This window comes from Pongo pygmaeus, chromosome 3 (assembly GCF_028885625.2).
Source record: "Pongo pygmaeus isolate AG05252 chromosome 3, NHGRI_mPonPyg2-v2.0_pri, whole genome shotgun sequence".
Lineage (NCBI taxonomy): Eukaryota > Metazoa > Chordata > Mammalia > Primates > Hominidae > Pongo > Pongo pygmaeus.
Window position 1 is genome coordinate 176,429,775 of NC_072376.2, and position 23,248 is coordinate 176,453,022.

The 23,248-nt window shown below is 36.4% G+C and overlaps 2 protein-coding genes across 4 annotated transcripts in view; one reads left to right on the forward strand and one right to left on the reverse strand.

Annotated features, from left to right (window-relative positions):
- Positions 1-556, reverse strand: part of NPY1R (neuropeptide Y receptor Y1) — a 20,640-nt gene extending 20,084 nt beyond the window's left edge. Inside the window, exon 1 of the mRNA XM_054486320.1 lies at positions 242-556. The gene's annotated coding sequence lies outside the window, so the exon portion shown is untranslated. The remainder of the gene's footprint in view (positions 1-241) is intronic.
- Positions 1-7,928, forward strand: part of NPY5R (neuropeptide Y receptor Y5) — an 8,102-nt gene extending 174 nt beyond the window's left edge. Inside the window, exons 1-4 of one of the 3 annotated variants that reach the window (XM_054486314.1) lie at positions 37-1,434; positions 1,666-1,705; positions 3,396-3,467; positions 5,917-7,586. In XM_054486314.1, the coding sequence (XP_054342289.1) occupies positions 5,926-7,263 (1,338 nt within the window). In that variant the 5' untranslated portion in view covers positions 37-1,434; positions 1,666-1,705; positions 3,396-3,467; positions 5,917-5,925 and the 3' untranslated portion in view covers positions 7,264-7,586. Of the gene's footprint in view, positions 1-36; positions 1,435-1,665; positions 1,706-3,395; positions 3,468-5,412; positions 5,468-5,916 lie in introns of those variants that run through there. The other 2 variants (XM_054486315.1, XM_054486317.1) reach the window with 2 other exon arrangements.
- Positions 7,929-23,248: the final 15,320 nt, after the last annotated feature.

Consider the following 23,248-nt stretch of genomic DNA (forward strand, 5'->3'; position numbering starts at 1 on the left):
GGCGGGTCCCCGCGCGGGCTGCGAGTCTGCGCAGGTCCCTGGGAGCCCGCACCCCTGTCTCTGGCGCCAGGGCGTTGTCGGGGGTCCCAAGAGGGCGGGGTGGGGAAGGTGAAGGGAGCGCGGCTGGAAAAACGGGGATTAGGGTGGCGGAACAGGCACTTGTCAGGAGTGAAGAGACAGCGGAGAGGGTACTGGGCTGAATTCTTTCGTGCCGAGCAGGTCCCTCCGGTTCCCAACTCACCCAGGTGGAGCAGGCGCGGGCCGAACCCGGGAGGAGAGTGTCGGGGATCCGCGAAGGAGCCTCCTGGGGATGGGGCGGGGGATGGACAAAGCGCTGCCCCCGGCTGGACGCGCTCTGGCTGCAGCCCGGCTGGCGTCCGGAGCTGGGAACAGCAGCACGCGGGGTGCCCGGGTCAGGGCTCAACCCTAGCGGGTCTCTGGCGAGGCCAGGGGCGCAGCCCGCGGGGCGCCACTGAGGCCGTCCGGCTGCCGCGCGGTCCAGCGCTGACCCGAGCCCGGGAGGCAGCTGCGCTCTAAGGTTTGCGCTCCTGTTTGCGAGGTGTCTTCATATAACAAATGCGAGCAATAACAAACATCCATAGAACTCGAATTCCAGAAACGGGAATTCTTTTTTCCAAGTTCACAGACCTTTAGTTAATCTTTTAAAGGAACTGAGGCGTTGTGTTGGACCAAAGCCAAAACGATTTTACCTTAGACCGTGGAAAATAGCCTAAGGCTCTTTCAGCAGAATTTTGCAGTCTGAATGCAATTTTAGATTTCAGATTTCTCAAGGGAAGAGAAACTCTGCTGTTAGAATTTGGAAGGGGGGGTGGTGCATGCCTGTGTGTTTGTCAGCTGAGCAGAGCTGTATTTATCTTTCCAATTCAAATTGTGCCAGATTCTGGCTTTAAGAACAAACCATGGGAATATTTGAGAACATGGAATCATGCTGCTGTTCCACGATCACAGCAAAACAGACAATAGTTGATATTGTATCATTGCAGGAGGAAAAAGAATTACATATATTTTATTCTTTTGTGTGATTGTCATCCTTTGTGAAAAGAATGATGTGTATTTTCATAAAGCAAGAAATTATTCAAAGAAACCTTATTTAAATGTACAAGTCAGACTTTTAATATCCTTTGAATTCCCTGCAGTTCCTCCTATTATTCTTAAGAAGTATCTATTTTCTTAAAATACTTAAAATCTATTCAGAAGGTTTCATTTGTCTAGGTGTCAGATATAGAAGAGTTTATAAGAAAATTCCAGTAAACCTTTAAGAAGATATTTTTTTATAAGTTGCCATAGTTTAATAAAGAACTTTTATTTTTCACACTTTTTACACAGAGATTAAAATTCCGTGTTTCAGCCTGGAAATTCTGATGGTGGGAGATACAACTAATACAAAAGAAAATGAGTAAATATAGTAATTAGGTATGACAAAAGTCTCATGCTGTCAATATCAGATTTCTTGTCAAATAATATTCCATGTTAAAATATTCTTTCTCTGGTTATATTTCATAATTTCTACAGCAATCTCAGAAGATTCACATATATCATTACTTTTATAATAGATAAAATATGTTGCATAAAAATGTATAGCACTCATAATAACACTTGTTGAAAAGTAGAGGGTTATTAAACGTATTTGGATTTCCATTGTAGGTCTGCTCATTGTGTTTTTCAGGAAAAAGGAAGGGAAAGGGTAAGTTTAATGAAAAAAATCCTGCTTTTTTGTTTTTTCATTTTAAGAGCGTTCCTGTACCTTAGATTTTCAACTTAAATATTATTGTACAAAATTTTCCTAATGTTTAAACTATCCCCTGGCTAGCAAGAGGCACTTTAAAAAAAACTACACGTCCACCACCACCCCTCCCCCACCACCCCTCCCCGCCTCCAGCATTTGCAGTATTCATTATTTAGTTGTAAGAAGAAATTCTTCCTTCATTGGAGCAAAGATTCACAGAATGTTCCTTTTGTGCAGACTATATATTAGGTATTATATGTGTGTATGTTTATGTGGTAGATGGTGTGGGGTGGGGCTAGAGGGAGAGCAGGAGAAAGTTGACTACAGTCACACCAAAATAAAATGAATAAATGAATGTTGAATGAATGAATGCTAAGAGACAATTTTTAAAATTTGCTTATCAATCTATCAGTAGCTACATAAAGTATTCATTATATTCAGCAATAATACAAGTGTCCATGCTATAGAGAAATAATATATTACTATCAGTCAGGAGAATGCCATTCATTTATTAATTCATTCATCATCCAATTTGGGGCCTTTTATATCTCAGCAATCTACAGTTACTCAGGGTGTGAGCTTGAATTAATCCATCATAGAATATTCTTGGCATAGCACCTTGCATTAGTCATCTTTATGCTTAGAGCAGAGCAGAGCACCTAGCAGAATATATGTTCAATAAATACTATTTGAACGAATAAAAGAAGGAACAACTAATCATTCCTAGCTGTTCATTAATAGAAGGAGCCTACCCTTTAAAATTATATATAAATTATCTACTTTCTTAAAATACTCAAATATTTTAAGGAATGAAAGAAGCATCCTCAGTTTTTTCTCCAGTGTCCAATGAATACTCAAGATGGCATTTATTTCATCTTCTTACTAAGGAGATGTGGTTTTATAATTTAATGCATTCAATATTTTATGTGCATATATTTAAAATAAAAGTTTTAATAACAGACTGCACAGTCATGGAAATGGATATACTTTTTCATTTACATTTTTTAAATGTTGTAAATATATCTTACAGTTTTAGTTTCATGTTGCTTGTGTGATAGCCTTTATCATGAAGATATTCAAATTTAAAGTGCTAAACTATCTTTATTGTCTATCTAGGTATCTCCTCCTCAATGCATTTTGGGGCCATTTAAAACATCTACAATTTCAATGGTTCTCTATAAATGTATATATAAAGATACATATACACACATATATATGTACACACAAAAATATAGTCATACTCTATCCTGAATTTTCCCACATTGCCAGAATGATTCATTTCTGTTATTTTAAAGCAAGCGAAATTAAACTGCTTTTCTAAAACGATTGGTAACAAATATTTACTTAGCATCCACTATGTGTAATATGCTTTATTAAACATCATTTCTAGAATGAAAATAATTAAGACCTTCATCTCCATTCGAATATAATAGAGAGGTCTAACCACATGGAATGGAGAAAAATCTGAATTTTAGACTCAAAACTACATTGTTTCTCTTACCACAAATTGTGCTGCATCTTCTCTTTCTTTAAAAAATTTTGGACAGCAATTTTACACTAAGTAAGTATCATCCACAGTTACATGTTCCAAAAAGGGACAAAGCCATTGTAGAAGGGGCCGTCTAATTCCTCTCTTGTTCTTGCTTAGGTGTTACAAGGAAAGGCTATCAGTAACAACTGACCTGCCACAAAGTTAGAAGAAAAGGATTGATTCAAGAAAGTAAGTCAAGAGAAGAACAACTAAGCAGGATTGCAGTTATAAGCAGCCTGCACACATTATAAATATAAATAGGATCATGAATAAGCTGAATTGAGCCAGGTGGTCATCAGAACTCAGGAAATTAAGCAAAAGCACCAGTCAAAACTGTGTTGATTAGAAGCTTGCTGACCTATCCAGAGTAGGTGCTGAGAGGCTATTGACTGGGAATATGATGAATAATATGATTCAGTAGGTCATGCGAGTCACTTTTGTACCAGGTGTTCTTTGTCATTGAGGCAATATCAATGTAAATTGTTGGCTAGGGTCTAAGAATGAATGAATACAATCCTAAGTCTTTGAATTAACTTATCCTTTAAAAGGATGTAGTTAGCTTCCAGAAAATAATTTGGTCAACACAGAATCACTTGTAGAAGTTGTGAAAAACTTGTAACTTTTCTCATAGCACAATGATGACTCTGTCATCCTGTTTGAAACTTGCTACATATAGAACTGAAGTTAAACTTATTTGTAATGAATGTATGTACACAATAGTATTTGCCATTTGGAAATTTATTGAACTAAGACCTGCAGGTCCCTCATAAATTAAAGATAACAGTGTTTACTATTAATTTAAATAAACATGTATTTTTATAGTTTTAGTATAGTTATTCAATTATAGATCTAGAAATAAGTAGATAAACATATATTGATAGTTAACAAAAGTGGTTTTTTAACTATATATATATCACAATCTCTATGACAATGTATTTATTGGAATTAATTTCTTTGCTGGTTTGTGTTTTCTGTAGGAAATTCTTGTTAGAAAAACATTAAAGTGGCCAGACAGTGGCTCATGCCTCTCATGTCTATAATCCCAACGCTTTGGGAGGCCAAGGTGGGAGGATTACTTGAGGCCAGGAGTTTGAGACCAGCCTGGGCAACATAGCCAGACCCCACCTCCACAAAAAGTAGAAAGATTAGCCTGTAGTGGCACGTGCCTGTAGTCCCATGTGCCTGTAGTCCCAGCTGCTTGGGAGGCTGAGATGATAGGATTGCTTGAGTCCAGGTGTTCAAGGTTACAATGAGCTGTGATCACACTACTGCACTCCAGCCTGGGCAACAGAATGAGGTCCTGTTTCTAAGAAAAATAAAAAAGTAAAAAAAAAAAAAAGGGGGGCTTTTTTTTTTTTAAATGAGAGGAGGGAGTCCTTTTGTCTCTTATTGGTATGTTATAGGCAATTTAGCGCTTCATCAGGCAGTAGCATCAAAAGCCTAATATGTAGAGGTAAATACATAATGCGATTGAGGTATGACATTAATTTAATTTGAAATGAAGAAAACTTATTACCGGGAGTTATATTAACATCACTTCTACATTTACGTTTAAGGTATAATGTTTTCCTTGAACAATGAATTCATTGACTCATTCATAAGCCAAAATCTATACACAGTTTTTTAATTAATAAACAGGTGAAATTTGATAGTTTGTTTTTTTTTTAGAAAAAAAAACCACCAACAGCACTGCTAGTCTGTCAGTGGTTGTCCTAATCAGAGATAATCTGTCATATCTCAAATGATTGAGGATTGGTCACAGAAAGATGTCATCATCCAGCATTGTGTCCACACAGTCAACAGTACAGCTTGATAAACATATTTAATGAGTGCCTACCATATGCATCTAGGTCATGAGATAGTGATCCTATTCTCAAGGAGCATAAATTTGAACGTTGTACAAACTAGGTGATATTTGTTACTGGAGTTTTGTTTGAATTTTTTATTCTCTCGTAAACATTTATTTAATACCTGCAGTGATGAAGTTACTCTGCCATGTATTGGGATGGATTCCAAAGTGAGTAAGAGATAGTTTCTGCTTTTCCATTGCTTGTAAATAAACAAGGTAGATGGGTAGGCATTATAATGCAATGAAAGCAGATTATGATATGTAGCATCAGACAACTGTAAACAGAATGTAACAGGAGTTCTGAAGAGGAGATCATGTCCAGCCGAGTTGACCAGGACAGGTGACTTTTAAGTTTGGCCTAGATTAAGACAGAAATACACGGAATTTTTATGATAAGATTATGTGACTATACTATGTACCAGGTATATTGACTTGGAGAATAATATTAATGAGTGATTGTAAAGCATGTATCTTGAACAAGTTCTTGTCTACATTTGCCTTTTTCTTTCCTTACGTTATTTACTACACAAATTTTAAAAATGCAATCCACTACCTTAACATAAGTTAATACATCTTAGAAGTAATGATAAAATTAAACTTACTATAATCATTATTGGCTGATACTTGCACTGCACTTGGAATGAGTTAAAGACATCATAAACTTCCTTAGGAGATTAATAAGGTCACGGGAGCTGATTGTAAAATTTAGTTTCCCTCTGAATAGATTAATTTAAAGTAGTCATGTAATTTTTTTTAGGTTGCTGACAAATGTCTTTTTATTCCAAGCAGGACTGTAATATGGATTTAGAGCTCGACGAGTATTTTAACAAGACACTTGCCACAGAGAATAATACTGCTGCCACTCGGAATTCTGATTTCCCAGTCTGGGATGACTATAAAAGCAGTGTAGATGACTTACAGTATTTTCTGATTGGGCTCTATACATTTGTAAGTCTTCTTGGCTTTATGGGGAATCTACTTATTTTAATGGCTCTCATGAAAAAGCGTAATCAGAAGACTACGGTAAACTTCCTCATAGGCAATCTGGCCTTTTCTGATATCTTGGTTGTGCTGTTTTGCTCACCTTTCACACTGACGTCTGTCTTGCTGGATCAGTGGATGTTTGGCAAAGTCATGTGCCATATTATGCCTTTTCTTCAATGTGTGTCAGTTTTGGTTTCAACTTTAATTTTAATATCAATTGCCATTGTCAGGTATCATATGATAAAACATCCCATATCTAATAATTTAACAGCAAACCATGGCTACTTTCTGATAGCTACTGTCTGGACACTAGGTTTTGCCATCTGTTCTCCCCTTCCAGTGTTTCACAGTCTTGTGGAACTTCAAGAAACATTTGGTTCAGCATTGCTGAGCAGCAGGTATTTATGTGTTGAGTCATGGCCATCTGATTCATACAGAATTGCCTTTACTATCTCTTTATTGCTAGTTCAGTATATTCTGCCCTTAGTTTGTCTTACTGTAAGTCATACAAGTGTCTGCAGAAGTATAAGCTGTGGATTGTCCAACAAAGAAAACAGACTTGAAGAAAATGAGATGATCAACTTAACTCTTCATCCATCCAAAAAGAGTGGGCCTCAGGTGAAACTCTCTGGCAGCCATAAATGGAGTTATTCATTCATCAAAAAACACAGAAGAAGATATAGCAAGAAGACAGCATGTGTGTTACCTGCTCCAGAAAGACCTTCTCAAGAGAACCACTCCAGAATACTTCCAGAAAACTTTGGCTCTGTAAGAAGTCAGCTCTCTTCATCCAGTAAGTTCATACCAGGGGTCCCCACTTGCTTTGAGATAAAACCTGAAGAAAATTCAGATGTTCATGAATTGAGAGTAAAACGTTCTGTTACAAGAATAAAAAAGAGATCTCGAAGTGTTTTCTACAGACTGACCATACTGATATTAGTATTTGCTGTTAGTTGGATGCCACTACACCTTTTCCATGTGGTAACTGATTTTAATGACAATCTTATTTCAAATAGGCATTTCAAGTTGGTGTATTGCATTTGTCATTTGTTGGGCATGATGTCCTGTTGTCTTAATCCAATTCTATATGGATTTCTTAATAATGGGATTAAAGCTGATTTAGTCTCCCTTATACACTGTCTTCATATGTAATAATTCTCACTGTTTACCAAGGAAAGAACAAATGCTGGGGTCATATAAAATATATTTATGATAACTATTTATGTATAATAAATAGAAATTTTGTTAACATGGAATTTAATTTATGTGAAAGAGTTATGGATTCGAATGTCAGTTCATAATATATGGAAGATAATTTTATGTGTTATAGTAGGATTAATTTATTTAGTTGTGCAGTCAGTGTCAATCCAATCTGTAATTTCAGTTTAGAAAGTTGTATTACCTTCCACTTCCATGTTGTCTTATAAACAAATGAATTGTATTTTTTGTTGAAAGTAAAAGTTATATCTAACCAACTCAGTACTTTTGTCCAAAAATATAATAAGAAAAAATTTTTCTTGAGGAACTTTTAATTTCAAACTTGAAGAATATCTACCAGCTATCTATATTCATTTCTACTGCACAGGCTTCTTAATGTTTAGTTTGTGAAGTACAGAAAAAATTTAATATGCGTGGAAAATCACAACTAAATGACAGATGTATGCCCAAATTATGATTATAATCTTCAACATTAAGTACAGTTTTGGAAGTCCTGTAGGAAAATGCTATTGCCTATTGTGAATTGGTCAAATTGTCAATTTAACTCCACTGTCCTAGTAATACACAAGTAATTTACCAAATAAAGAATTTTAAATCCTTTCCAGACTCATTATACAACATTAAACACTACCAATAAAAGTTGTTTTCATATACATCTTTTCTATTCTAAAATGTGAAGTCTAAATGGTATCTGTATTTCCAATTATTAAATAATTTTAAAGAATATTTTAAATGTGCACAGATAATTATTTTCTTGGCCAACATGTAGAATGATTAATATACTTTATACTATTTCAATACTGTAGTCTCATATGCTGTCTTGTTAAATTGAGGTCACTCTTTTCAATTGTTGAAACTTTGTTTTAGCCTTGTCTTTTAAAGAACCAAGTCTCTGAAAAAAAAATAGCGTATTTGCATGTACGATTCAGTTGTGCATAATAACATTGATATCTTCAGTTCCTATAACTGATTTAAGCCTTTTCTGTATTGATTCCTATTCATAATAAGGGAAAACAATGAAACAAAACAAACACAAAAGCTCTAAGTTTACAAGTAATAAACCATGCTGGTAAGTATTTAATTAATTAAAAATCCAGAATCTCTATGGGGCATTCTTTATGCCCTCCTTATTCCCTGGATGATATCCATATACGGGAAATTGGTGTGATTTCTTGCCATGGGGAAAATAGTGCTGGTCCACAAAATATCCTCTACTGGTTCCTGCTGAACTCCAGTTGAGGCACGATAATCTTGCCTTGTCTCTGTGTTACATCAGGCTCTGCTGTACCATGTATGCTCTGTTCTCAACAAGGTTAAGGCCTGAGAGTTCAGCTCCAGAATCCCCAACCCCTGCTGACATGGTAGGATTCATATTCTCATTGACTTAAACTGTCGTTGCTTGAGTGTAAGCCACATCCTCTGTTTTGTTCAAAGGTTAGGCTGTCTACTCTGTGGAGTCTCGCTATGCAGTCAATGACATTGCCGCTTGCCAAACCTGGGAACTATTGGAGAACTTTACATTTATCACTGGAACTCTGCAGGAACTTATGAAACACTATTCCTCACAGAGATAACAAAGAACTGAGGCAACTTGGGCTTACTCAGGCCTTCTCTCTGCTCAGATGTGATAAGCTGCCCTATCAACTCTGTTGGGTCCACTCCATGTCGGTACAATAGCGCTCTGCTTCTCAGTCCATTTTTAGACTTTCAAATATAAATCTGGTCACAGGCCCCCTCTGCTTTTAGCTTCCCTCGAATCTTTCTGGTGCTATATGAGTGCCTTTCCCAAGTTTTTATATTATAACAGATGGAAAGGTGAAAAATCTTGGTTCACTTTTGCTTTTCTGTTTTCCTCTTTCCTTTTTATTCTAAGGGATTCTACTTTTTTCTGCCTAGTAAGAATGTCCCTCACTAATATCATCCCTTTTCTCTGCACTCTGACATAGTAGAACTATGTTAATCAAGGTTTGCTTTTGGAAAGGAAGATTTTTATGATTAAAACTTTTTTTTTCTTCTGTCAGTCTCACCATGGACAAAAGAAGAAGGGGAAGGGGAGTAATCTGAAGACTGACCTCTCATTTAAAAGCAATTGGCATTTGCACTTTCACTAGCACAATTAATTTCAAGGTTTGATGTTAGTGGCTGAAGGGAGAAAAATCTCACCGATAAGGGCTCATATAAATGCATAGGGAGGTGTTTTATCCTGTTAGAAAAACTTGCATTAGCAAATATACAATAACTGTCAAACTTCACAGATTTTATGGCTGTTGATAGATGAGTTTAGCTAAGCTGGATAAACTAATTTGGGGCTCTTAAACTATTGAACTCGAAGCAAGAAATTTATCTTTCCTAAACAGAAATAACTGAATGTTCTTAATAATTGAAAGTTGAGAACTTTGGATGGGTTGGTGGACAGAAGTCATTAAGATTGGGATTAATGGTTTTAGAAGATTATTATGAATAATGATTTATTTTATAGACACTTGCTTAGTGAGTTAAACAATTTATGTTCATTCAACTCTCCATTGCTCAAAGGCTGATTATCTTTTTCCTATTCTCTCCTGGTGTCTGACTTGATTACTTATTCAATAGCATCTTCACAAAAGCATGGCTAGGGGAAATGAGATGAAATTATAAACAGTCAATCTCATTACTTTTTTGCAATTATTTAGAAATATTTAATTCAGGAAGAGATGTTAAATTGGGTGTTAGTGGTTACTTAAATTATTCCTGACCAGACGTGGTGGCTCAAACCTATAATCCTAGCATTTTAGGAGGCCACGGTGGGAGAACTGCTTGAACCCAGGAGTTCAAGACTAGCCTGGGCAACATAGGGAGACCTTGTCTCTACAAACATTTTAAAAGTTAGCTGGGTGTGGTGGTGCATGCCTGTAGTCCTAGCTGCTCAGGAGGCTTAGTTGGAAAGATTGCTTGAGCCCAGGAGTTGGAGGCTGCAGTGAGCCATAATCATGCCACCGTACTCTAACCTGGGGAACAAAACAAGACCCTGTCTCAAAAAAAAAAAAAAAAAAATTCCTTCCAGCTATGTTGCCCATTACTGTGAATAATAAAACACTAGATTTTTTTTAAAAAAAGCTGGCAAAAGCACAAAGAGCAATTCAATTAAATGATGAAGAAATATATATGAGGATTATTTTAACAAACAGATGTCTATTGAATATCTAGTGTGTACTAGGGACTCTTTTAGATAACAGACCAAAAAGATCCCTACTCATTTGATGATGGCTTTCTGGAAGGCGGGGAGTCAGTGGCAGGAGGTGAACAAGCAATAGAAATAAGGACAATAAAATGAGGTATATAGTAGTGGTACACTATATAGATACATTTATTGTTTCCAAAGGCTACCAAAACAAAGCACCACAAGCTGGGTGGCTTAAAACGACAGACATTTACTGTCTCACAGTTCTAGAGACTAGAAGCCTGAAATCAGTGTGTCTGCAGGACCAGGCTCCATCCGAAACCTGAAGGAGAGCCCTTCCTTGCCCCTTTCTGGCTTCTGGGGCTAGCTGGCAATCGTTGGTATTCCTTGCAGCTGCATAACTCCAACCTCTGCCTTGTCATATGATGTGCTCCCTGTGTCTCTGTGCTCCAGTCTCTCTCTTCTTATAAAAACACCAGTCACATAGGATCACCCCCCAAACCCATCCACACTCTAGTAGAACATCATCTTAGTCGAACTAACTACATCCGCCATGTCTTTATTTTCAAATAAGGTCACACTCTGAGGTATTGGAGACTAATATTTCAGTATTTTTTTAGGCAGGAGGACAATTCAACCCAATAACAGTATATTAGTAGTGATGATTAGAACCTTAGTACAATACAGAGCAGGGTCAGAAGTCATGCGCACGTGGCATGGATGCAGCTTCAAATGGGATGGTTCCATGCTTTCATTGAGAAGATGACTTTTGTGCAAAGACTCGAAAGAGGTGAGGAAGTGAGCTGTGTGACTATTGGGGAAAAGAGGACTGCAGGCAGAAAGTACAGCCAGTGCAAAGGCTTTGAAGCCAGGAGCACACTGAGTGTCAAAAGAACAGGAAGGATTCACTGTAGCAGAAGTGCAACAGACAGAAATGAAACAAGGAGCCGGTTTAGGGACAGATGTCACAGGTCCTTGTAGGTGTTTGTAAGGATGTTGAATTTCACTTTTGGTGAAATGAGGAGTTATTGTGGATATTGATCAGTGAGAAGACATAATCTGACTTACACTAAAAAGATAGCTCTAGTTATGAAAACAGACTGTGTTCCTCTGACTTCATTTGTGATATTCACCACCATGGATGCTTAATGCCAATATATATGTTAGTTCACTGGGGGTTGCAAAAATGGTGAAGTTTTAATTCTATTATTTCTTTCACATTTATTAGATTAAATACATTAATGAAAAGATACTTTCTTGTATCTATTATTTGGTTATGCAATGGTACAGTTCATTTAGGAAAGACAATAAAAGTTTGATACTATCTCTTTATTTACTAATTGTTAGAAAGTGATCAACTCATGGATGTAAACACATTTGATTGGCTTTGATTCATTGCCTTTATTATCATTATTGAAGCTCAAATAGTTCCATCTTTGGCCAGTAGGAGCCCCTTCAAGTTACCTCCAGGTCATTATGTTTTTTTTGGTTCCGTATTTATAATTTTTACCTGTGAAACAGTCGGATACAGTAGAAGCTACTTAATCACAACAGAAGAAGGTGTCCATTATGTGCATTCTAAATCATAAATGATAATGGGAAAATTTGAAAGAATGAGAGTTTCTCAACTATGGGATTTTAGGTTTCTCTCTTTTTCTCTCAATAGGTTTCCTAAAGGGGTTGAACGTCAAGAGTTGGTCAGTATAATACTGAACCTGGATAATCCTGAACACTTTTAGTAATTTTATTATACTCCATATAATTTGTTTTAAAGTCAGGCTAATGCAACACATGCAGTTCAATGTAAATCAGAAACATTTTCAAAAGTGTTGAAAGCTAGGACTGTTTAGTAGTGGATATTCAGGAAAATAGCTTTTCCAGGTGAAATGGTGGCCAGTCTGGCACTAACTACTCTCAAATTCACCATAGAAGTGTTTATGAGGATGGTGATAAAAAGGATGACAAGATATTACAATTATATTCTTTTACATTTTCCATGAAAATTCTTGTTCCTAGTATTACATCCTAAATACAGGTTTATAATCCTTTATAAATCATTACTGATCTGACCTGAAATAAGAGGCTAATTATGGTCTTTATTTAGCCCACTTGGCAGGTATCGTCATGCATTTTGCTACGGAAATATTAATATTTTTGATTACAGACAGCGACCCCAGACCACACTGGGGGTAGTAAATAATGCATAGCATAGATATCCATATAATATTTATATCCAATATGAAGTTATATTAATATTTTTCTAAATATGCCTGATCTCAGAATTTTAGATACAGGGTTATGGATATACAATCTATATATCTACTACTTACTTATTCCCCATCAACTGCACTTTAGTAAATAATTTCTTTGGACTTTTTTATTCCTTATGTATGTAGGTAGGTATGTATTTTTAAAAAGTGTCAGTAGATCTGTCACATAAGTCTAAATTTTCTAGTTCTAAAGTTCATACCTTTTTCTTAGATGCTAGCTTGGAAAACCCACCATCTAAATTCCCTAATCCTTGAGATAAGAGGTCTAGAATAGCAATAGTTTTTGGCAGGCATGGCAATTCTGATTAGTCTTGGGTGCTTGGCTACCAGGTAGCAGGGACTGTAAAGGCCTCTCTGGTCTCTGGAGGTGGGGGATGATATGAATGATGTCCAGTGCCTTCCCTGGAAGCAAAGAAGCAAAATCAGAGCAGCACTGGTGTGGACCTTGCTTCAGTCCATTTTCCCATCTAATCCAGGCACAGTCTCTAGTCTTCCTCTTTTCAACAATTGAATCGAAACCTAACAATTAGAAAACATTATAATGATCATTGGTATGATAAAAATATGAAGTGTTATTTTATCATCATCATTGTCATTGTTATCACTGTCATCATAGACAATGGAAGCTTATTATTTGCTAGACACACTGAAGGCACTTTATGTGAGTGATCTCATTTGCATCCCTGCCTTCAAGGACAGTGCCATTGGTGCTGCTGTGGGTCCGTGTCTCCTTAGTGTGTTCTTCAGAACTTCCGGTGGCTCATGGAAGTATTTTGGGCAATTAAAGTCACTAAAGACACAATGACGTGCTATTTAAATATCTACTAAAATATTATTTAATCTCCCTTCTTTTAACAGAGCAGTTTTGAGAGTTCCCATGTGCACCTTGAGTGGAAGTTTAGGATAGTTAATACAGTCCAGAGAGCCTGCTGGTGACGCAGTAACTCAGCTGATAAAGCACTTAGCAAAATGCTGTAAACCACAGTGGTACTTTTGACCATTATACAGTTTGTAATTATTTTAAGACTTAGGCTTATGTTGTTTAACACGGACCACTGTTGAATAGGAAACAAAGGGAACACTGCGTTAAACTACAAGTTAATAAGGAGGATGATTGTGGTGATAAACCTGCAAATTTGTCTCAAGATGATGTATAACAGCTTTAGAAATTCCATTATCTAATTTAAATGTTTATATAGCATATTAAGATACTTCTATACCTAATAAAAACATTGTTAAATGAGAAAATAATTGGGCCTATTTGGTGTTTGATTTATTGGGAACAAAGATGATCAAATCCATAGTAAAGCTTTGAAGAGAAGCACTAAACTGCTAAAATATTGAATCATTTGGAATCAAAATGTAAAAATATTATAAAGTTGAATTTATGAAGTACAAAATGAAACAACTACAAACATCAGATTGTGAAAGTAGGTTTTTGAGTGTTTTTTTTGTATATTATTAACTTCATCAATATTTAGTTTCATCAGAATCTATAGTTTAAAATACATCTACCATCAAAAGATACTATTTTTATTTGGGAATTTGTGAAATTATTTCAATTTATTTTAAAGTAAGTTAAGTATCATGTGTATACGCAAAAAAATCAAAATCTCTCTCTCTCCCTACAGATATAGTGAATATTGTTAAAGGTAAATGAAAATAAGATCCTCCTCCCCCTAAAATTAAAAAAAGGGAATATATTAAACAGCAGCTTGGGCAGTCTCTATAGACACCTTTGTCGTACACTCGTACATAGTGGAGAGCTAAGAGTTTGGTGGCAATTCAAGAGATAGAAAAGAAATAGGCAATAGAGGTCCACTCTGATCTTGGATTTTATCTGTTCTTGGTCTTTGTTAAAGTCTGCTGACAGCCTTCCCACACTCAATGCTAACCAATTTGCAGTCCTCTTCTCCAATTAGCTGGTCTCACCTCTCTTTTCTCCTAGAGTTAACCAGCATCTTTTACTGAATTTTTTTTTCTATCACCTTTTGTACACATTTTCCTTTTTTTCTATTGTGTATCTTGATTAAAATGGTGACAGATTATCCCCTACCCTAACTTTAATGATTTTTCTTAAAGGACAATTTGATTCTTATTAGAATTTTCTTTTTTGACTTATTAGAACATGATGGTGAAAAGATTTGTTTCTTGTTTGAATGTAACTCTATTATCATAAGAGGTCTCTGTCAGAAGCTTTGCCACTTTTCAGATCACTGTATTTGCCTTCTCAGGGTTTAGTCAGCAGACACCTACATTTAGATTCTTCTTTCAATTCCTGAGTCCTTTAAGGAATATATGCCCACTTTTTCTGCCTCCGTTTTACCAAAACCCAAGTTTTTTTGTTTCTTGTCCTCCAATAAGACAGACAATTTCAGACACCTATATGTAGCTGTAATTTGCTAATCCTGACACGTAATCAAAAGGAATAGGAATGGGAGAGGGAGGGATGTCACAGGTAATTCAACGAAAATATTTAGCTGACTTTGCTATGCCTTTTTCACTTTGGAAAATTTACTGTTTTTGTTATCATATTCACATAAGTTCTTGATAAAACAGGTGTTTACTACCCTGAATACACACTATTCCAGGATTACAGTGATGAGTAGCAAAGAAATGACTTCCTAATCACTTAGGTGGGTGATGAAAGGTTTATGGTGGTCAATACAATAAACTGATATTTTCACTGTATCAATTCCAGCTGACCACAGAAAGCTTTGAAGCGCCTGATTTTAAAAAGTCATTTCCATTATTTTCATTGTACTCTTATTCCAGCAACCAGGTGAAGATCTATTTTTGGTAACAGCTTTATTGAGACATAAGTAATATACTGTAAAATTTACACTTTTAAAGTGTTTAATAGATAGTCACAGAGTTTTGCAATTAATACTCCTCTCTGATTTCAGGCTATTTTCATCACTCCAAAAGTCCCTGTGCCCATTAGCAGCCACTCATCATTTTCTCCCTCTCCCTTCCTTTGGCAACCATTAATCTAGTTGCTATTTCTATGAATTTTTCTTTTCTGGACATTTTATATAAATGGAGTCATATAATATGTAGTCTTTTATAACTGGCTTCTTTCAATAGTATGTACTCAAGTTTAATTCATGTGGTAAAATGGATAGTACTTCATTAATTTTTATTGTCACTATTTTATTGCATTGATACACCACACTTTGTTTATCCATTTTCTGCTGATGGACATTTGGGTTGTTGGCATGAAGTGGTACCATCTGTAGTTTTGATTGATTTGCATTTTTTTTTTTTTTTTTTTGGAGACAAGGTCTCACTCTGTCACCCAGGCTGGAGTGCAGTGGAGCAATCGCAATTCACTGCAACCTCCGCCTCCCGGGTTCAAAAGATTCTCATGCCTCAGCTTCCTGAGTAGCTGGGATTACAGGTGTGTGCGACCATGCCAGGCTCATTTTTTTTTTTTTTTGTATTTTTAGTAGAGATAGGGTTTCACCATGTTGGCCAGGCTGGTCTTGAACTCTTGACCTCAAATGATCCCTTACGCCTCAGCCTCCCAAAGCGCTGAGATTACAGGCATGAGCCACCGCGTCCAGACTGATTTGCATTTCTCTAATGATCAGTGATGTTGAACATCTTTTCATGTGCCTATTGGACATTTATTTGCTTATCTGCTTTAGAGAAATGTCCATTTATCTTTCCATTGTTGAGTTGTAAGAGTTCTTTCCATATTCTGGATAAAAGTCCTCATCAGACAGGATTTGCTGGTGCTGTCTCTCATGCTGTAGGTTATCTTCACTTTCTCAATGGTATTCTTCAAAGCTCAAAATTTTCTAGTTTTGATGAAGTACAATTTCGCTAGTTTCTCTTTTCACTTGGGCTTTGGGTATCATGTCTAAGATGCCATTGCCTAACCCAAAGTCACAGAGATTTATTTCTAAGTTTTCTTCTAGAATTTTAATAGTTTTAGGTCTTACATTTCTGTCTATGATTCAATTTGAGATACTTTTTGTATATTGTTTAAGGCAGAGGTCCAGCTTCATTATCTTGCATATTGCTATACAGTTGTCTCAACAACATTTTTTAAAAAGACTTCTTTCCCTATGAAATTCTCTTGGTACCGTTGTCAAATATTAATTAATTTTCAATGTAAGGATTTATTTCTGGACTTGGAATTCTACTCCACTGATTAGCATTTCTACCCTATGTCAGTACCACACCATCTTGATTACTGTAGCTTTGTAGTTAAATTTTGAAACCAGGAAGTAAGTCATCCAAATTTGTGCTGTTTCAAGATTGTTTTGGGTACTTCTATTTGCATAAATTTCTCACTCTCTCCTCTCTTTTTGGAACTCCTATTATGCCTATATTGATCTCATAGTAAAATGAGTTTGTTTTAGAAAATTCTCTATATTTTAATATATTTGTTATTTTTCCAAGGCCATTTTTCATCTTATTATGAATTGATAATATTCTTTAATTCTTATGCTTTTAAGTATTGTCACTTTTAAAGTCTTTTGCGTATTTCCTTTGATTTGTGTGTTAGATAAACTAGGTGTTACAGAAGCATATCATTTTCTCTTTTCTGGTAATTACAAATAATTGTCATAATCATTTCCTGCTCAAGCCCAACTTGCTGGTATGATGACAACAGCAGAAGTAGCAAACTAAATAATAGACTCTCAACTCTGGGTAACTTGTGTAGAATTCTTTCTTTTACTAGGAAAATTAGCCTCTGCTTTTCCCATACACACCACAGGAAACTGTGGTATGGGTAAACACCAGCAACTACTGCATCATAAAATGGGTATGGTAACTGGAACTTCCCTGAACTGACCAGAGAACTCGTGAAAATTCTCCAGGACCCAGAAATACATGTTTAGATTTACTTTTTTGTTGTTATTGGTGTTCCTGTTTTGACTCCAACTTTCTTTTATGTTTTTTCTACTACCCATGGTAGAAAATAGTGCTTCCTATTTCAGTGCTAAAATTTAGATGTACAGATCCACTATTTTAAGGTGATGTCATTAAATATAGGGAGTAGTAGAAATCTCTAATGCCAGTTTACTTTCCTCTAAGTATGAGCAAACCATGTATTCAAAGAACCAGATGTATATTTTCAGTATTCTGTAGAAACCAGTTGGAAGTGTTGTACTGACACCACTTATTGTTTACTCTCCTTGTAATTTTTTTGGTGCTAATCTTTTCCTCTAAGATCAGGTTAATATTTGTAAAATGTTATTTGAACATACTTATATATTATACTGTCAGTTTTCATTCATATCATTTTACTCCCTAATATTAGGAATTTCTGATTTCATAGTCTTTCTTTTCAAAAGAGTTTGTTTCAGGTGATTTTTACATTCATTTAGGTGTTTTGATTATTTAGCCATAAGTATGTAATTCTAACAAAAATCAATTTTCATTCCAACAGAAGGTTTAAAGAAAAATTTTCTTCTTATAGTAATCTGTGGATATAAAGGAAAATATGTAAAGTCTAACCATATAAAACTGCCAATAATCAATCATTTTGACTTACAAAAAATGATCATATCATAAGCTTCAACCTATAAATAAAAGCCTGGAAGTTGTCCAACATTGGCAAGTTATAGAGACTTAAGACTATTCCGGGAAGGAGATTTATTTTCTTCTACTTCTTTATATTTGTATAATGTTTCTTTTATGTTTATTGGTTATAAAAAAACTTAAGCTATATTAAAATACTATGGCATTCACTTTAAGAATATATGTGACAAGAGGGAGCTATGGAATCTCTTGAAAGCATTCCACTAAAATATAATCCCCATGAAGGCAAAGACTTGTCTAAATTATTCATCAGTATATCCTCAGTGTTTATTCTGGTGCTTGGCTAAGCGAGTGATAATTAAGTGTTGTAAGATCAAATCTATGAACAGAAATATAACAAGCCTTCTCAAATAATTAAATATATTTTTAGAATCAAGAGGGTTCATGAAGCACTGGGGCCTCAGTCACAAGACATTATGAATCTTCAATCTTGGGTTTTGCCACTGAGGTGATTTAATTATTGTCCATGTATCTGCTTTTCTTCTGAGTAACTATCAACTCTATGAATTTGGTCTTCTCTATATATTATTCTCTTCTGTTTCCTTCCTATTTTCTCCACTTGCTATGACACTCCTCTCTTCTCAACATCAATTTTATCTCAGGATCCTAAATTTAATATCTGGCATTTCTTAATTGCACCCCATTCACTTTGCTTATATTGCTAACTGCTTCATTTTTTTCACAATTGGGACTAAGCATAGTACCTGCCTAGATAATGGTATTTTTAGATACTGTGGGAAGTAAAAATGGTCATACAAAAATGATGTATCAGGCAGCTTTTATGGCCATTGGTCTAGAGATAGGAAGTCCAAAGTGGTAAATCCAGTGATGAAGAGAGAAAAAGTTGCCTAGTGGAAAAGTCCCTGTGGCAAGGGAGAAACTTTAGAATAATGATTACACTCTATGGTATTTAGTTTTCTACTGGTGACTATGCTGTGCTATAATGTTGCATTCTTCCTCAGTATCACCTATCCCATTTTCTCCAGAAAATCTACAATACATAATAGTCTTGCTTAAGTGGCTGTTTTAGGGGATGAATGAAGTGGGATGGAGAGAGGGTGGCAACTAGAGGAGCCCAGAACAATGGTGAGAAGACGGACAATAATGGGAAGCAATCCTCAGCACATCTTCACTTAGGAGCAGACGTGATGTGAGGGAGAAACATTTCCCCCCATATATGAGATGAGAGTGGCCCTTGAAAGAGTTACACTTAAGACTCAGTGCTCCCTGTGTTTATTATCTCTGATGGTGACACAGTTGTAGTCACCCCTATGTCCTATTTTGCTTCCACTTTCCCAATTCCTTCTCATTCCTGATGTTCTCATTGGGGAAAATAAAAATAAAATTTTCTGCCAGTCCACTGAATTCTCTCCACAAAGGTAGAAAATAATTAAGCAATTTCATTATTAGATAAACATTAAACCAGATTGCAATGCACATCACAGGCAATTTGCTAAAGCAATTGTAAGAACAGAAAGAAGTCTCACCATTTTATAAAAATAGGCAGATGCGACTGGGCGTGGTGGCTCACACCTGTAATCCCAGCACTTTGGGAAGCCCAGGTGGGCAGATCACGAGGTCAGGTGATCGAGACCATCCTGGCTAACACGGTGAAACCCCGTCTCTAATAAAAATACAAAAAAATTTGCCTGGTGTGGTGGCGGGCTCCTGTAGTCCCTGCCACTCAGGAGGCTGAGGCAGGAGAATGGCATGAACCCGGGAGGTGGAGCTTGCAGTGAGCTGAGATCATGCCACTGCACTCCAGCCTGGGTGACAGAGTGAGACTCCGTCTCAAAAAAAAAAAAAAAAAAAAAGAAAAAAAAAAAGGCAGATGCAACCCATTGCCTGTATGTTCTCAAGATAAAGGATAACTTGTCCACCAGTAAGAGGACTTGACAGAACAATTTGCTCTATGGAGTTTATCCTAAATTCACTTGGTACTGCGTGGACATCTGTGTTGGCTGATTGTCTTTATCCAAAATGTCTTATTCTCCTATGCTATGCTATGCTATGCTATGCTATGCTATGCTATGCTATGCTGGTAATTACAACTGAGAGCCAGGAACCTAGTTAAACTCCTATAGACAGAAATATAGGGGTACTATCTTCCCTATGTGTACAGTTCAAAGACAGGGCTCCAAGTTTCTTCAGGAAAAACACTCCTGAGTAATAAAACTGTCAGGACGCTTTTAGCTTTTTGGAAGATTTACATCCAAATAAAAAAGACAGAAAGAATTTACAATTACTTGTTTTTTAAAGAAAATGATGTAAGAGAAAAGAAGGGATATCTTTCTTCGTTGGCACCTAAGAAATCATGTTTGTTGTGGTTTTTGTTTTGAGATTTGTTTTTACCCTTACACTGTACAACATTGGTTCACAGAAGGAAGCAATTTTGCTCCCTAGGGGTCACTTGACAGTGTTGGGAGATATTTTTAGTTGTCATAACTGGGAGATGGGAGGCTACCAGCATCTAGTGTGTAGAGGTCAGGGATGCTGTTAACCCATCTTACAGTGCATAGGACAGTCCCCTGCAACAAAGAAATATCCAACCCAATGTGTTAACAGTGCTAGGATATATTTATATAACTCTTCCAAGGGCCACTAGCGTCTCATATGTGAGGGGAAATATTTCTCCATTCCACTTCATTCATCCCCCAAAACAGCAAATATATTTATATTTTTGTTCCAGTCTAATTATTAACAGCACTCACTTTTTATATATTTATATATTTGCTGTACAAAATATATATATACGCTGTCCCAATGTAATTATTTTATATATATACTATATATATATGATATAGTCATCTTGTCTATAAGCCAATTGCCATTAATTTTACTGTCAATAATTATCCTCAGAACACTTATGCCATTAACAGAGCCTCTTAGAATGTTCTGGTGAACATTTGAAAAATGACTTTCTGCAGGAGAGTTGGAATGCCCTGACTTGGAGTGTTCATGATTTATGTAGTGTACATACTTCCAACATGGTCAATATCAGGCTATCATTTAAAGTTCAGAGAATTTGAAAACAGTGCTAGTAGTGGCTCTGTTTAAAGATCTCAGGAACCCATTTTCTACTTTGTTGTTCTGCCATCTCTAGGTGTGGCATTGAGCTTTCATGTCATGAGCAAAGATGACAACTAGAGCTGTAGTCATCACCGGGGCAAAGAGCATGAGCCAGAAAGCTTTTAAAGAAGGCTGACACATAAGACTTTTACTTAGGTTTTGTGGTAGGCTAGATTGTTTTGCAGCAAATATTCATTACCCATCTCTCTTCATGGGATGAGTTTATTTCCTTTTCTATTGATGTTGTGCTTGGCCATGTGATATGGTTTGGCTGTGTCCCCTCCCAAATCTCATCTTGAATTGTAATCTCCTTAGTCTCCGTGTGTCAACGGAGGGACACAGTAGAGGTGATTGGATCGTGGGATCGTTTCCCCCATGCTATTCTCATGATAGTGAGTGAGTTCTCACGAGATCTGGTGGTTTTATAAGGCAGTTTTCCCTGCTCCAGCATGCTTCTTCTCTCTCCTGCCACCTTGTGAAGAGGTGCCTTCTGCCATGATTATAAGTTTCTTGAGGCCTCTCCAGCTGTGCAGAATTGTGAGTCAATTAAACCTCTTTTCTTTATAAATTACCCAGTCTTGGGCAGTTCTTTATTGCAGTGCTAAAATGGACTAATACACCATGTAACTTGCTTTGGCTTCATAGCAGACAGAAAATATTTCTCTGCTCCTTGACTTTAGATTTGACCACATGACTTGCTTTGGCCAGTGAAATATTAGTGAACGTAATATGAACAGAAGCTTGAACAGTGCCTGTGTAACTGGGTTTGTTCTGTCTTTTGTCATGGGAAGAATATGCCTTTAGAGAACTGCTGGTTCAGGATAAGAGACACAGGAAGCTGACCTGGACCCTATCCATAGCTTAGAGCCAAGCCCAGAAGTTCTAAATCAGTTCTATATTAGCTGAACTCCAGGAGACTTCACAGATACGTGAGTAAGAAATGTATGCTCAGGCTGGGCGCGGTGGCTCACGCCTGTAATCCCAGCATTTTGGGAGGCCAAGGCGGGCGGATCACGAGGTCAGGAGATAGAGACCATCCTGGCTAACACGGTGAAACCCCGTCTCTACTAAAAATACAAAAAATTAGCCGGGCGTGGTGGCAGGCGCCTGTAGTCCCAGCTACTCAGGAGGCTGAGGCAGAATGGCATGAACCCGGGAGGTGGAGGTTGCAGTGAGCCGAGATCGTGCCACTGCATTGCAGCCTGGGTGACAGAGAGAGACTCTGTCTCGAAAAAAAAAAAAAAAAAAAAAAGAAATGTATGCTTATACTTGTAACCATGGAATTTTAGAGGGGCTTGTTACACAACACTGTTTTGGCAATACCTGACTAATCCTGTTTGCCACATTCAGTCTAATGATTACTCCTATCTACTAGAGAGGCTGTTAAGTGGAAACTTTTTTCTGTCATACACTCTTAACAAAAAATCAGAGTTTTAAAAAATTACTAAAGGAGGAGGGTAATGGATATTGAGGGCAACTAACAATGTCTATTACAATTTTAGACTTTGCCTTTTCAGTAAGCATCTATCCTCCTCACTATTGAGATTCGCAAAGCGGTCACAACAGAGTCTTTTATATGAGGAATTGTGTCTGTCTTCTTTGGTATTTTTAAGTCCTGAGCAACCTGTTTATTGTCAGACGTTGAATATTAAGGTATAGCCACCCTTCATATAACTGCATTATAACACAATTTATTAAATATAATCATTATTTGAAATACTCAACTTAATAATATAATTAACAACATAAAAATGTCAAACTGTGTCTTAAAGGTAAGTTAGTCATGAAAAACCTGGACATATTTATAAAATATATATATATGTGTATATATATATATAAAATCATGTTTGAAACATCTCTTAAA